Genomic DNA, 15,850 nt, shown 5'->3' on the forward strand with positions numbered 1-15,850 from the left:
AATCCTTTTTTCTATGAAGGGTATGCGATGAAAATGTAAAGCCATTTTATTTTCTGTCGATTATCCTTTATTAAACTTGTCATATATTGCGACAGGTATGAAAAAATAGAATTATGTACATCTTATCTTCATTCGATACATTCATTCGACACGTTCATTCATACGACTAGAATTCTTCTCATTTGAAGAAACAACTATCTACCGTGCCCAAATCAGGCATTTGTATTATTGAACATTACAACCTTTCTATTTCTCTATTTTATAAACAAATATCGAACGGAAAACGCATGGTAATCGGGATCGATGAAATACTTTGAAGTACATATAATTATTACCATTACGAATAACTTATTAACAATAATGAAACAAACAACAAGAAGTATATTGCACGCCAAAAATTCTAACATGTCGGAAAACTGCCTTATAGTATTACAAAATTTAATATATTTTACGTCAGGTTTCACACAGTTGAATGAGAACAATGTCCCACAAAAATAAAAGAAAAAACATAATAACAATATACAGTGGCGGTAATTAAATAAAATATCGCCTACCGTGACTGTACATTAAATATATATATATATATATATATATATATATATATATATATATATATATATATATACTGCTTATTAACGCGCTTCTTATATTATATTATATATATATATATATATATATGTCTTTTATACCATTGGAACCGCCGCAAACATGGTTATATATATATATATATAATATATATAATATAGTATAAGAAGCGCGTTAATAAGCAGTCAGTGAGCAAGTATCGAAATTAATGACGCCGATAACGCTTGCAGATATTCAATCATTCCCAATCGAAACGAGTGATTAATCTCGATCTTGAACAGGTTCCGAAAAGTATGGCCTCCGGAATGCGTTTGCGGCGGTTCCAATGGTATAAAAGACTGAAGGAGGAGATAACCGTCGTATCATCATTATCGCTGGAATCACACTTCCTTTGTGGAAGTGGAAGCGCCCAGCGTCAACTGCGTCCTGCGCCGTCGCAATGGCCGCTTTCTGTTCAGCGGCGACGCTGCGCGTGAAACGTCTTGTCGACGCTGGAAACTCAGGGATTTGCTCAATCGTCCTTTCGGGAGTTGCGGCCTTAACTCTTTTGCTGCGTCTCAGTTCCTGATTCTCTTTAAGAACACGCTGATGGTTGAGCTTTTTCCCCTCAGCAATCCACTTCCATTTATAGTAGTATACGACGATTTCTTCCTGCAACATTATAAAAAAAAAAGCTTTGAGCATATCGTGCATGAAAAATATACGTACGATTATTTTTTTGGAGGAACGATCAACCGCGAAGCATGGATTTATCAACGTGTTTACTTCAAGAAGAAAACTTCTGTTCGACTTTCAAGGTCTTCCTAGAATCCAACGATCGAAAATAGTGGTAGATATCGAAGCGATGATTACTCGAAAGAGCAGAGATAATAGAAATAATGATAATAAGCAAGAAAAAAGAAGAGGAAAAAACTGACGATGAAATTGAACTTACCCTGGTCTTTTCCGGCAAATATTGCTTTCTTAAAGAGGCAAAATCCTTGCCGTGTACTACATAACCTGCAGCGAACAGCTCCTGAAAAATATAACATAATATTATAGAATATGATCGTGATCTCTTTTCACCTGGTTAACAACTTAACCTACAACTACAGGCATAGCCCGCGTAGTACGCTGATCGGGCCAAATATAAACATTAACGGCGGCGCCCTTTTAAAGTTATAAATATTTGTGAAATATTATATTTATACAATATATATATATATATAAAATATTATAAATATTATATATATTTATACAAAAATCAGTAATACAAGATGTGATACAATTCGAAACATTCCGGTCGGTAATATTTACGATTGGCCCGATCAGCGTATTACACAAGTCGAATGGAATGGCTCGAAGGCTGCGCGAGCTTGTTTACGTTTTCGGCCTAAAAAATTCTCGAACATTAAATCGTAGGTTAAGGAGTCAAATGTAGAAGCTACCGTAATTAGAATATACATATATCGCCGGGTCGAGAATTAGAATTTCGCGAATCTCAAGTTCAAGCAATCCCTCGACTAACATGTACGAGAAACTTTAACGCGACATATTAGTTTTAACATAATTACTATGATTAACATAACCTCCCGGAGTCGTTGTAATGGTAATGGAAATCGGTATCGTTAAAACAGAAGAAAATAGAATACGATTATTGTTGTATCACTCACCCCGTCCTTTGTGGCCTATTTCGCCGTCAGCTTCTGCGGAGGCCCATGTTTTTTCATATGAGCCAATGCCGTAAGCGGCTTGTACCGATTTTCATGCAGGCAATCGCTGACGTATTGGTCGGCCATACCGGACACGGAGTTTGCCAGTGCCTCGTGAAAAGTGATACCTTTCTGGCACTGCGTTTCACACAGCACAAATCTTGCGTACTGAGTGTACCAGAAGAGCACTTCAGCGGGCGGTTTCCAGATCGGTTCGTCCTGCCCGCCGTATTCTCTTATCCCGGCACTTAGGTGTAACTGCTGCTCTCTGTTTATAAAACTCCACCGTGTTCTATTAAAAAAAAAAGACATTTTAATTAGTTCACTGTAGACGCGACGAAATTCTGATTTCTTGTGCACGGCAAAATCGTCGAGATTACCGCAAAACGCGACGCGCAGATATAATATACAATTTAACGTTTTCCTTTTTTGTTCATTTTCACCGATAGACGATCGCGACGATTTTATTCAGAGAACACTTGGCCCACCGAACTGGCAGATCTCACTGTTTTAAATTCAATCGGTTGGCGACCGAACGGATGATTAATGAAAAATTAAAAAGTATGAAGTATATAATACATAAAGTAAATATAATATTATATGAAGTATAAGTTTGCTTTATAATTTTTGTTTAATCGAACGAAATATTTTAATTTTACGAACATTTCTGAGGTTTCTAGCACGGCCGTGGAAGCGTTAAGAAAGAAATACAGCGGCGAATAAATACGAACCTTTTTCGGCGACTTTTTCGACGAATTCCTCTGCTTCTTGCTGTTACCCATCTCACAGAACTACGCGAACTTCTTTCGATTTCAAACTCGTTCCGTCGAAGACAAAACTGTTTATGATTTGGACAATCGCCGCGCCAGCTTATATATGCTTACCATCCCTCAGGTATTCGAAAATGCACGTGGTCCACCTTCACCCCCTCCACGTATCCTATATTTTTGCCAATAGCAAAGGATCTTTATGGAAGGAGGTACGCGTCCTCTTTATCCTTGCCTGCAATAAAGGATCATTATGGAAGGGGGCACACGAATTTCGATTTTCCGAAGCCGCCGCTCCTGCTGGCGCAGGTAAATTTCTATTAATTACCCCGGGCCGGCTGTAATGGAATGCGACGCTAATCGTACCATCGGGGAAAACACGCAGAAACGCGTCCGTCGCATACTGCAGATTGATGGACGAGTTTTCTTTTTTCTTTAAACAATTGTTTTAAACAATTTGTTAATACATGCACACGGTTATTGAAACATATAGGTAAGCTTTGGAAAAAAAGAGCGATCGGAATAGAAGAAAACAGATTCAGCTATCGAGGATTAATTAATTCGAATAATTATATTATTATATAATATTATATATATGAGCCGTTTATTTTTAAAGTGGCTTAAGTCACTTTACCGTAATGAAAAGTGTTTATACGAAATTATTTATACTGAGAAAAATATCAGTATCCTGAGATAACAAATACAAGAAAATCTTCTCGAAAGTTAGCATCCATATTTTGAAAAAAATAATGAAAGTAACGGTAGTTGTAAATAAAACTTAGTATGATCTTTTTATCTGTAAACAATTTAGAGCGATATCGAAATTCAGAATCCTAATATTTGGGAGATGGATGTGTTTAGCTCTTAACAGTATCGCAAATATGTTTAATTGGAAAACGGTGCAAGTCCAGCTTAGATTGAAATTATTTTTAATCGTATGGTAAAATTTAATTCCGACTGCTGTTATGCTGAAACAAATGTGATGGTTTAACATCGCGTCCGAAATGTGTAGGGTGTTTTTATCTATCTATCTATCTATCTTTGATATTGGTAATCGGTTATTGTACAATATTTCATAAACAATAATAAGTATATCATAATTTTGCGTTTCGATAATAAGACCAACAACCGGGAAATTTTAGTATTATTGGCAAATTTTTATTACCATACATACATCGCGTACATCGTGAATATTTAAAAATGTTACATTCGATATGATTATACGTATAAAATAAATGATTAACGAAAAATGTATAATTTCATGGAAATTCTTAATAAAAATAAAAAAAATTGAAGAATTGAGCGCACACCTTTCAAAATGCAGCAACTTTTTAAAAAAAGAAATCAAAAACTCGTTTTTTTTCAACTTTTTATTGGGCCTATAACACGGAAATGAAACAATTTTGAAATATAAAATCATAGATAACTCGGTAACTTGTATGCATGCTGAAAAATCTATTGGAAATGTTACTTTTTCTTTCTTTTTGGTTATCCCAAATAATAGCAAAATTAATAACACCCGTTTCAGCAGACAGGGTCTAGTAGACTAGATGCTCTATCATCTGAAAAATATTCGAGTTGCTTAGTCCAGTTTTAAAGTATCCTCAATTTTGTGAGACTTCTACTCGTTCTTAACACTGGTCTTTTACTGAGCTCCGAGCATGACAGATTCTCTACAACAATTACAAGACTGAATTTTATTCAAACTCTTCGGCAATTTTATTATAATGAACGCTTGATTCAAGAAACTTTTTAACATTTTTTTTAAATTTTTAAAAATTTTCTTTTAATTTTAAAAAATCCTTTTTTCTATGAAGGGTATGCGATGAAAATGTAAAGCCATTTTATTTTCTGTCGATTATCCTTTATTAAATTTGTCATATATTGCGACAGGTATGAAAAAATAGAATTATGTACATCTTATCTTCATTCGATACATTCATTCGACACGTTCATTCATACAACTAGAATTCTTCTCATTTGAAGAAACAACTATCTACCGTGCCCAAATCAGGTATTTGTATTATTGTACATTACAACTTTTCTATTTCTCTATTCTATAAACTAATATCGAACGGAAAACGCATGGTAATCGAGATCGATGAAATACTTTGAAGTACATATAATTATTACCATTACGAATATTACTCCACGTTAAAAATTCTAACATGTCGGAAAACTACCTTATAGTATTACAAAATTTAATATATTTTACGTCAGGTTTCACACAGTTGAATGAGAACAACGTCCCACACAAATAAAAGAAAAAACATAATAACAATATACAGTGGCCTTAATTAAATAAAATATCGCCTACCGTCACTGTACATTAAAAATATATACAATATATATAATATAGTACACGAAGCTTGTCAATAAGCAGTCAGTGAGCAAGTATCGAAATTAATGACGCCGATAACGCTTGGAGATTAAAATTATTTCACCGGGATCTATTCAATATCAGTCTTCAACGGTCTACTCAGCAACGCCATGCAGATATTCATTCATTCCTAATCGAAACGAGTGATTAATCTCGTTCTTGAACAGGTTCCGAAAAGTATGGCCTCCGGAATGCGTTTGCGGCGGTTCAAATGGTGTAAGGACGGTGGTGTATCACACTTCCTTTGCGGAAGTGGAAGCGCCACCGTCGACAGCGTCCTGCGCCGCCGCAATGGCCGCTCTCTGTTCAGCGGCGGCGCTACGCGTAAAACGTCTTGTCGACGCTGGAAACTCGGGGATTGGCTCAACCGTCCTCTTGCGTTTAAGTTTTCGGTTCTCCGTGAGAACACGCTGACGGTTGAGCTCTTTCCCCTCCGCAGTCCTCTTCCACTTATAATAATGGATGATGATTTCTCCCTGCAACATTATAAAAAAAAAAGCTTTGAGCATATCGTGCATGAAAAATATACGTACGATTATTTTTTTGGAGGAACGATCAACCGCGAAGCATGGATTTATCAACGTGTTTACTTCAAGAAGAAAACTTCTGTTCGACTTTCAAGGTCTTCCTAGAATCCAACGATCGAAAATAGTGGTAGATCTCGAAGCGATGATTACTCGAAAGAGCAGTGATAATAGAAATAATGATAATAAGCAAGAAAAAAGAAGAGGAAGAAACTGACGATGAAATTGAACTTACCCTGGTCTTCTCCGGCAAATATTGTTTTCTTAAAGAGGCAAAATCCTTGCCGTGTACTACATAACCTGCAGCGAACAGCTCCTGAAAAATATAACATAATATTATAGAATATGATCGTGATCTCTTTTCACCTGGTTAACACCTTAACCTACAACTACGGGCATAGCCCGCGTAGTACGCTGATCGGGCCAAATATAAACATTAGCGGCGGCGCCCTTTTAAATTTATAAATATTTGTGGAATATTGTATTTATACAGTATATATATAAAAAATATTATAAATATTATATATATTTATACAAAAATCAGTAATACAAGATGCGATACAATTCGAAACATTCCGGTCGGTAATATTTACGATTGGCCCGATCAGCGTATTACACAAGTCGAATCGAATGGCTCGAAGGCTGCGCGAGCATGTTTACGTTTTCGGCCTAAAAAATTCTCGAACGTTAAATCGTAGGTTAAGGAGTTAAATGTAGAAGCTACCGTTATTAGAATATATATCGCCGGGCCGAGAATTAGAATTTCGCGAATCTCAAGTTCAAGCAATCCCTCGAATAACATGTACGAGAAACTTTAACGCGACATATTAATTTTGACATAATTACTATGATTAACATAACCGCGCGGTGTCGTTGCAATGGTAATGGAAATCGTACAATATTTCATAAACAATAATAAGTATATCATAATTTTGCGTTTCGATAATAAGACCAACAACCGGGAAATTTTAGTATTATTGGCAAATTTTTATTACCATACATACATCGCGTACATCGTGAATATTTAAAAATGTTACATTCGATATGATTATACGTATAAAATAAATGATTAACGAAAAATGTATAATTTCATGGAAATTCTTAATAAAAATAAAAAAAATTGAAGAATTGAGCGCACACCTTTCAAAATGCAGCAACTTTTTAAAAAAAAAAATCAAAAACTCGTTTTTTTTTCAACTTTTTATTGGGCCTATAACACGGAAATGAAAAAATTTTGAAATATAAAATCGTAGATAACTCGGTAACTTGTATGCATGCTGAAAAATCTATTGGAAATGTTACTTTTTCTTTCTTTTTGGTTATCCCAAATAATAGCAAAATTAATAACACCCGTTTCAGCAGACAGGGTCTAGTAGACTAGATGCTCTATCATCTGAAAAATATTCGAGTTGCTTAGTCCAGTTTTAAAGTATCCTCAATTTTGTGAGACTTCTACTCGTTCTTAACACTGGTCTTTTACTGAGCTCCGAGCATGACAGATTCTCTACAACAATTACAAGACTGAATTTTATTCAAACTCTTCGGCAATTTTATTATAATGAACGCTTGATTCAAGAAACTTTTTAACATTTTTTTTAAATTTTTAAAAATTTTCTTTTAATTTTAAAAAATCCTTTTTTCTATGAAGGGTATGCGATGAAAATGTAAAGCCATTTTATTTTCTGTCGATTATCCTTTATTAAATTTGTCATATATTGCGACAGGTATGAAAAAATAGAATTATGTACATCTTATCTTCATTCGATACATTCATTCGACACGTTCATTCATACAACTAGAATTCTTCTCATTTGAAGAAACAACTATCTACCGTGCCCAAATCAGGTATTTGTATTATTGTACATTACAACTTTTCTATTTCTCTATTCTATAAACTAATATCGAACGGAAAACGCATGGTAATCGAGATCGATGAAATACTTTGAAGTACATATAATTATTACCATTACGAATATTACTCCACGTTAAAAATTCTAACATGTCGGAAAACTACCTTATAGTATTACAAAATTTAATATATTTTACGTCAGGTTTCACACAGTTGAATGAGAACAACGTCCCACACAAATAAAAGAAAAAACATAATAACAATATACAGTGGCCTTAATTAAATAAAATATCGCCTACCGTCACTGTACATTAAAAATATATACAATATATATAATATAGTACACGAAGCTTGTCAATAAGCAGTCAGTGAGCAAGTATCGAAATTAATGACGCCGATAACGCTTGGAGATTAAAATTATTTCACCGGGATCTATTCAATATCAGTCTTCAACGGTCTACTCAGCAACGCCATGCAGATATTCATTCATTCCTAATCGAAACGAGTGATTAATCTCGTTCTTGAACAGGTGCCGAAAAGTATGGCCTCCGGAATGCGTTTGCGGCGGTTCAAATGGTGTAAGGACGGTGGTGTATCACACTTCCTTTGCGGAAGTGGAAGCGCCACCGTCGACAGCGTCCTGCGCCGCCGCAATGGCCGCTCTCTGTTCAGCGGCGGCGCTACGCGTAAAACGTCTTGTCGACGCTGGAAACTCGGGGATTGGCTCAACCGTCCTCTTGCGTTTAAGTTTTCGGTTCTCCGTGAGAACACGCTGACGGTTGAGCTCTTTCCCCTCCGCAGTCCTCTTCCACTTATAATAATGGATGATGATTTCTCCCTGCAACATTATAAAAAAAAAAGCTTTGAGCATATCGTGCATGAAAAATATACGTACGATTATTTTTTTGGAGGAACGATCAACCGCGAAGCATGGATTTATCAACGTGTTTACTTCAAGAAGAAAACTTCTGTTCGACTTTCAAGGTCTTCCTAGAATCCAACGATCGAAAATAGTGGTAGATCTCGAAGCGATGATTACTCGAAAGAGCAGTGATAATAGAAATAATGATAATAAGCAAGAAAAAAGAAGAGGAAGAAACTGACGATGAAATTGAACTTACCCTGGTCTTCTCCGGCAAATATTGTTTTCTTAAAGAGGCAAAATCCTTGCCGTGTACTACATAACCTGCAGCGAACAGCTCCTGAAAAATATAACATAATATTATAGAATATGATCGTGATCTCTTTTCACCTGGTTAACACCTTAACCTACAACTACGGGCATAGCCCGCGTAGTACGCTGATCGGGCCAAATATAAACATTAGCGGCGGCGCCCTTTTAAATTTATAAATATTTGTGGAATATTGTATTTATACAGTATATATATAAAAAATATTATAAATATTATATATATTTATACAAAAATCAGTAATACAAGATGCGATACAATTCGAAACATTCCGGTCGGTAATATTTACGATTGGCCCGATCAGCGTATTACACAAGTCGAATCGAATGGCTCGAAGGCTGCGCGAGCATGTTTACGTTTTCGGCCTAAAAAATTCTCGAACGTTAAATCGTAGGTTAAGGAGTTAAATGTAGAAGCTACCGTTATTAGAATATATATCGCCGGGCCGAGAATTAGAATTTCGCGAATCTCAAGTTCAAGCAATCCCTCGAATAACATGTACGAGAAACTTTAACGCGACATATTAATTTTGACATAATTACTATGATTAACATAACCGCGCGGTGTCGTTGCAATGGTAATGGAAATCGTACAATATTTCATAAACAATAATAAGTATATCATAATTTTGCGTTTCGATAATAAGACCAACAACCGGGAAATTTTAGTATTATTGGCAAATTTTTATTACCATACATACATCGCGTACATCGTGAATATTTAAAAATGTTACATTCGATATGATTATACGTATAAAATAAATGATTAACGAAAAATGTATAATTTCATGGAAATTCTTAATAAAAATAAAAAAAATTGAAGAATTGAGCGCACACCTTTCAAAATGCAGCAACTTTTTAAAAAAAAAAATCAAAAACTCGTTTTTTTTCAACTTTTTATTGGGCCTATAACACGGAAATGAAAAAATTTTGAAATATAAAATCGTAGATAACTCGGTAACTTGTATGCATGCTGAAAAATCTATTGGAAATGTTACTTTTTCTTTCTTTTTGGTTATCCCAAATAATAGCAAAATTAATAACACCCGTTTCAGCAGACAGGGTCTAGTAGACTAGATGCTCTATCATCTGAAAAATATTCGAGTTGCTTAGTCCAGTTTTAAAGTATCCTCAATTTTGTGAGACTTCTACTCGTTCTTAACACTGGTCTTTTACTGAGCTCCGAGCATGACAGATTCTCTACAACAATTACAAGACTGAATTTTATTCAAACTCTTCGGCAATTTTATTATAATGAACGCTTGATTCAAGAAACTTTTTAACATTTTTTTTAAATTTTTAAAAATTTTCTTTTAATTTTAAAAAATCCTTTTTTCTATGAAGGGTATGCGATGAAAATGTAAAGCCATTTTATTTTCTGTCGATTATCCTTTATTAAATTTGTCATATATTGCGACAGGTATGAAAAAATAGAATTATGTACATCTTATCTTCATTCGATACATTCATTCGACACGTTCATTCATACAACTAGAATTCTTCTCATTTGAAGAAACAACTATCTACCGTGCCCAAATCAGGTATTTGTATTATTGTACATTACAACTTTTCTATTTCTCTATTCTATAAACTAATATCGAACGGAAAACGCATGGTAATCGAGATCGATGAAATACTTTGAAGTACATATAATTATTACCATTACGAATATTACTCCACGTTAAAAATTCTAACATGTCGGAAAACTACCTTATAGTATTACAAAATTTAATATATTTTACGTCAGGTTTCACACAGTTGAATGAGAACAACGTCCCACACAAATAAAAGAAAAAACATAATAACAATATACAGTGGCCTTAATTAAATAAAATATCGCCTACCGTCACTGTACATTAAAAATATATACAATATATATAATATAGTACACGAAGCTTGTCAATAAGCAGTCAGTGAGCAAGTATCGAAATTAATGACGCCGATAACGCTTGGAGATTAAAATTATTTCACCGGGATCTATTCAATATCAGTCTTCAACGGTCTACTCAGCAACGCCATGCAGATATTCATTCATTCCTAATCGAAACGAGTGATTAATCTCGTTCTTGAACAGGTGCCGAAAAGTATGGCCTCCGGAATGCGTTTGCGGCGGTTCAAATGGTGTAAGGACGGTGGTGTATCACACTTCCTTTGCGGAAGTGGAAGCGCCACCGTCGACAGCGTCCTGCGCCGCCGCAATGGCCGCTCTCTGTTCAGCGGCGGCGCTACGCGTAAAACGTCTTGTCGACGCTGGAAACTCGGGGATTGGCTCAACCGTCCTCTTGCGTTTAAGTTTTCGGTTCTCCGTGAGAACACGCTGACGGTTGAGCTCTTTCCCCTCCGCAGTCCTCTTCCACTTATAATAATGGATGATGATTTCTCCCTGCAACATTATAAAAAAAAAAGCTTTGAGCATATCGTGCATGAAAAATATACGTACGATTATTTTTTTGGAGGAACGATCAACCGCGAAGCATGGATTTATCAACGTGTTTACTTCAAGAAGAAAACTTCTGTTCGACTTTCAAGGTCTTCCTAGAATCGAACGATCGAAAATAGTGGTAGATCTCGAAGCGATGATTACTCGAAAGAGCAGAGATAATAGAAATAATGATAATAAGCAAGAAAAAAGAAAAGGAAAAAACTGACGATGAAATTGAACTTACCCTGGTCTTTTCCGGCAAATATTTTTTCCTCAAAGAGGCAAAATCCTTGCCGTGTTCTGCATAACCTGCAGCGAACAGCTCCTGAAAAATATAACATAATATTATAGAATATGATCGTGATCTCTTTTCACCTGGTTAACACCTTAACCTACAACTACGGGCATAGCCCGCGTAGTACGCTGATCGGGCCAAATATAAACATTAGCGGCGGCGCCCTTTTAAATTTATAAATATTTGTGGAATATTGTATTTATACAGTATATATATAAAAAATATTATAAATATTATATATATTTATACAAAAATCAGTAATACAAGATGCGATACAATTCGAAACATTCCGGTCGGTAATATTTACGATTGGCCCGATCAGCGTATTACACAAGTCGAATCGAATGGCTCGAAGGCTGCGCGAGCATGTTTACGTTTTCGGCCTAAAAAGTTCTCGAACGTTAAATCGTAGGTTAAGGAGTTAAATGTAGAAGCTACCGTTATTAGAATATATATCGCCGGGCCGAGAATTAGAATTTCGCGAATCTCAAGTTCAAGCAATCCCTCGAATAACATGTACGAGAAACTTTAACGCGACATATTAATTTTGACATAATTACTATGATTAACATAACCGCGCGGTGTCGTTGCAATGGTAATCGAAATCGGTATCGTTAAAACAGAAGAAAATAGAATATGATTATTGTTGTATCACTCACCCTGTCATTTGTGGACCATTTCGCCGTCAGCGTCTGCGGAGGCCCATGTTTTTTCATATGAGCCAATGCCGTAAGCGGCTTGTACCGATTTTGGTGCAGGCAGTCACTGAAGTATTGGTCCGCCATACCGGATGCAGAGTTTTCCAGTGCCTCGTTAAAACTGATACCCTTCTGGCACTGCGTTTCGCACAGCAGAAATCTTGCGTACCGAGTGTACAATGAGTACCAGAGGGGTACTTCGGCGGGTGGTTTCCAGATCGGTTCGTCCTGCTCGCCGTATTCTACGAGGGCCTCACTCTTATCCCGGCACTCAGGTATAACTGCTGCCCTTTCTTTATAAAATTCCACCGTGTTCTATTAAAAAAAAAATGACATTTTAATTAGTTCACTGTAGACGCGACGAAATTCCGATTTCTTGTGCACGGCAAAATCGTCGAGACTACCGCAAAACGCGACGCGCAGAAATAATTCAATTTAACGTTTTCCTTTTTTGTTCATTTTCACCGATAGACGATTAAGATGATTTTATTCAGAGAACACTGTCTTTTCTAACACTTGGCCAACCGAACTGGCAGATTATGATTAATGAAAAATTAAAAAAAGTATGAAGTATATAATATATAAAGTAAATATAATAATATATGAAGTATAAGTTTGCTTTATAATTTTTGTTTTTTAATCGAACGAAATATTTTAATTTTACGAACATTTCTGAGGTTTCTAGCGCGGCCGTGGAAGCATTAAGAAAGAAATACAGCGGCGAATAAATACGAACCTTTTTCGGCGACTTTTTCGACGAATTCCTCCGGTTCTTCCTGTTACCCATCTCACAGAACTACGCGCACTTCTTTCGATTTCAAACTCGTTCCGTCAAAGACAAGACTGTTTATGATTACGCGCACTTCTTTCGATTTCAAACTCTCTCCGTCGAAGATAAGACTGTTTATGATTACGCGCACTTCTTTCGATTTCAAACTCGCTCTGTCGAAGACAAGACTGTTTATGATTACGCGCACTTCTTTCGATTTCAAACCCTATCCGTCGAAGACAAGACTCTTTATGATTAAGATAATCGTCGCGCCAGCTTATATATGCTTACCATCCCTCAGGTATTCGAAAATGCACGTGGTCCACCCTCACCCCCTCCACGTATCCTATATTTTTGCCAATAGCAAAGGATCTTTATGGAAGGAGGTACGCGTCCTCTTTATCCTTGCCTGCAATAAAGGATCATTATGGAGGGGGGCACACGAATTTCGATTTTCCGAAGCCGCCGCTCCTGCTGGCGCAGGTAAATTTCTATTAATTACCCCGGGCCGGCTGTAATGGAATGCGACGCTAATCGTACCATCGGGGAAAACACGCAGAAACGCGTCCGTCGCATACTGCAGATTGATGGACGAGTTTTCTTTTTTCTTTAAACAATTGTTTTAAACAATTTGTTAATACATGCACACGGTTATTGAAACATATAGGTAAGCTTTGGAAAAAAAGAGCGATCGGAATAGAAGAAAACAGATTCAGCTATCGAGGATTAATTGATTCGAATAATTATATTATTATATAATATTATATATACGAGCCGTTTATTTTTAAAGTGGCTTAAGTCACTTTACCGTAATGAAAAGTGTTTATACGAAATTATTTATACTGAGAAAAATATCAGTATCCTGAGATAACAAATACAAGAAAATCTTCTCGAAAGTTAGCATCCATATTTTGAAAAAAATAATGAAAGTAACGGTAGTTGTAAATAAAACTTAGTATGATCTTTTTATCTGTAAACAATTTAGAGCGATATCGAAATTCAGAATCCTAATATTTGGGAGATGGATGTGTTTAGCTCTTAACAGTATCGCAAATATGTTTAATTGGAAAACGGTGCAAGTCCAGCTTAGATTGAAATTATTTTTAATCGTATGGTAAAATTTAATTCCGACTGCTGTTATGCTGAAACAAATGTGATGGTTTAACATCGTGTCCGAAATGTGTAGGGTGTTTTTATCTATCTATCTATCTATCTTTGATATTGGTAATCGGTTATTGTACAATATTTCATAAACAATAATAAGTATATCATAATTTTGCGTTTCGATAATAAGACCAACAACCGGGAAATTTTTGTATTATTGGCAAATTTTTATTACCATACATACATCGCGTACATCGTGAATATTTAAAAATGTTACATTCGATATGATTATACGTATAAAATAAATGATTAACGAAAAATGTATAATTTCATGGAAATTCTTAATAAAAATAAAAAAAATTGAAGAATTGAGCGCACACCTTTCAAAATGCAGCAACTTTTTAAAAAAAAAAATCAAAAACTCGTTTTTTTTTCAACTTTTTATTGGGCCTATAACACGGAAATGAAAAAATTTTGAAATATAAAATCGTAGATAACTCGGTAACTTGTATGCATGCTGAAAAATCTATTGGAAATGTTACTTTTTCTTTCTTTTTGGTTATCCCAAATAATAGCAAAATTAATAACACCCGTTTCAGCAGACAGGGTCTAGTAGACTAGATGCTCTATCATCTGAAAAATATTCGAGTTGCTTAGTCCAGTTTTAAAGTATCCTCAATTTTGTGAGACTTCTACTCGTTCTTAACACTGGTCTTTTACTGAGCTCCGAGCATGACAGATTCTCTACAACAATTACAAGACTGAATTTTATTCAAACTCTTCGGCAATTTTATTATAATGAACGCTTGATTCAAGAAACTTTTTAACATTTTTTTTAAATTTTTAAAAATTTTCTTTTAATTTTAAAAAATCCTTTTTTCTATGAAGGGTATGCGATGAAAATGTAAAGCCATTTTATTTTCTGTCGATTATCCTTTATTAAATTTGTCATATATTGCGACAGGTATGAAAAAATAGAATTATGTACATCTTATCTTCATTCGATACATTCATTCGACACGTTCATTCATACAACTAGAATTCTTCTCATTTGAAGAAACAACTATCTACCGTGCCCAAATCAGGTATTTGTATTATTGTACATTACAACTTTTCTATTTCTCTATTCTATAAACTAATATCGAACGGAAAACGCATGGTAATCGAGATCGATGAAATACTTTGAAGTACATATAATTATTACCATTACGAATATTACTCCACGTTAAAAATTCTAACATGTCGGAAAACTACCTTATAGTATTACAAAATTTAATATATTTTACGTCAGGTTTCACACAGTTGAATGAGAACAACGTCCCACACAAATAAAAGAAAAAACATAATAACAATATACAGTGGCCTTAATTAAATAAAATATCGCCTACCGTCACTGTACATTAAAAATATATACAATATATATAATATAGTACACGAAGCTTGTCAATAAGCAGTCAGTGAGCAAGTATCGAAATTAATGACGCCGATAACGCTTGGAGATTAAAATTATTTCACCGGGATCTATTCAATATCAGTCTTCAACGGTCTACTCAGCAACGCCATGCAGATATTCATTC

At 35.1% G+C, this 15,850-nt stretch overlaps 2 protein-coding genes across 3 annotated transcripts; both read right to left on the reverse strand.

Annotated features, from left to right (window-relative positions):
* Window positions 1–43: 43 nt before the first annotated feature.
* Window positions 44–3,102, reverse strand: LOC143262228 (uncharacterized). 2 transcript variants are annotated; one of them, XR_013036123.1, is made up of 4 exons: window positions 3,008–3,102; window positions 2,238–2,568; window positions 1,520–1,600; window positions 44–1,236 (listed from the first exon to the last, which is right to left on the reverse strand). XR_013036123.1 is itself a non-coding variant. In XM_076528120.1 (3 exons), exons 1-3 carry the CDS (start codon window positions 1,681–1,683, stop codon window positions 847–849), a joined length of 483 nt encoding a protein of 160 aa, XP_076384235.1. In that variant the 5' UTR covers window positions 1,684–2,003; the 3' UTR covers window positions 44–846. The 2 variants fall into 2 exon arrangements, 1 of the variants encoding a protein (XP_076384235.1); XM_076528120.1 differs by lacking the exons at window positions 2,238–2,568; window positions 3,008–3,102 and adding an exon at window positions 1,672–2,003.
* Window positions 3,103–5,656: 2,554 nt separating this feature from the next.
* LOC143262220 (uncharacterized) lies at window positions 5,657–13,393 on the reverse strand. Its single transcript, XM_076528094.1, has 6 exons — window positions 13,137–13,393; window positions 12,362–12,715; window positions 11,652–11,732; window positions 8,918–8,998; window positions 6,183–6,263; window positions 5,657–5,899 (listed from the first exon to the last, which is right to left on the reverse strand). Exons 1-6 carry the CDS (start codon window positions 13,185–13,187, stop codon window positions 5,657–5,659), a joined length of 891 nt encoding a protein of 296 aa, XP_076384209.1. The 5' UTR covers window positions 13,188–13,393.
* Between the last annotated feature and the right edge of the window lie 2,457 nt (window positions 13,394–15,850).

This window comes from Megalopta genalis, unplaced genomic scaffold (genome assembly GCF_051020955.1).
Source record: "Megalopta genalis isolate 19385.01 unplaced genomic scaffold, iyMegGena1_principal scaffold0100, whole genome shotgun sequence".
Taxonomy (NCBI): domain Eukaryota; kingdom Metazoa; phylum Arthropoda; class Insecta; order Hymenoptera; family Halictidae; genus Megalopta; species Megalopta genalis.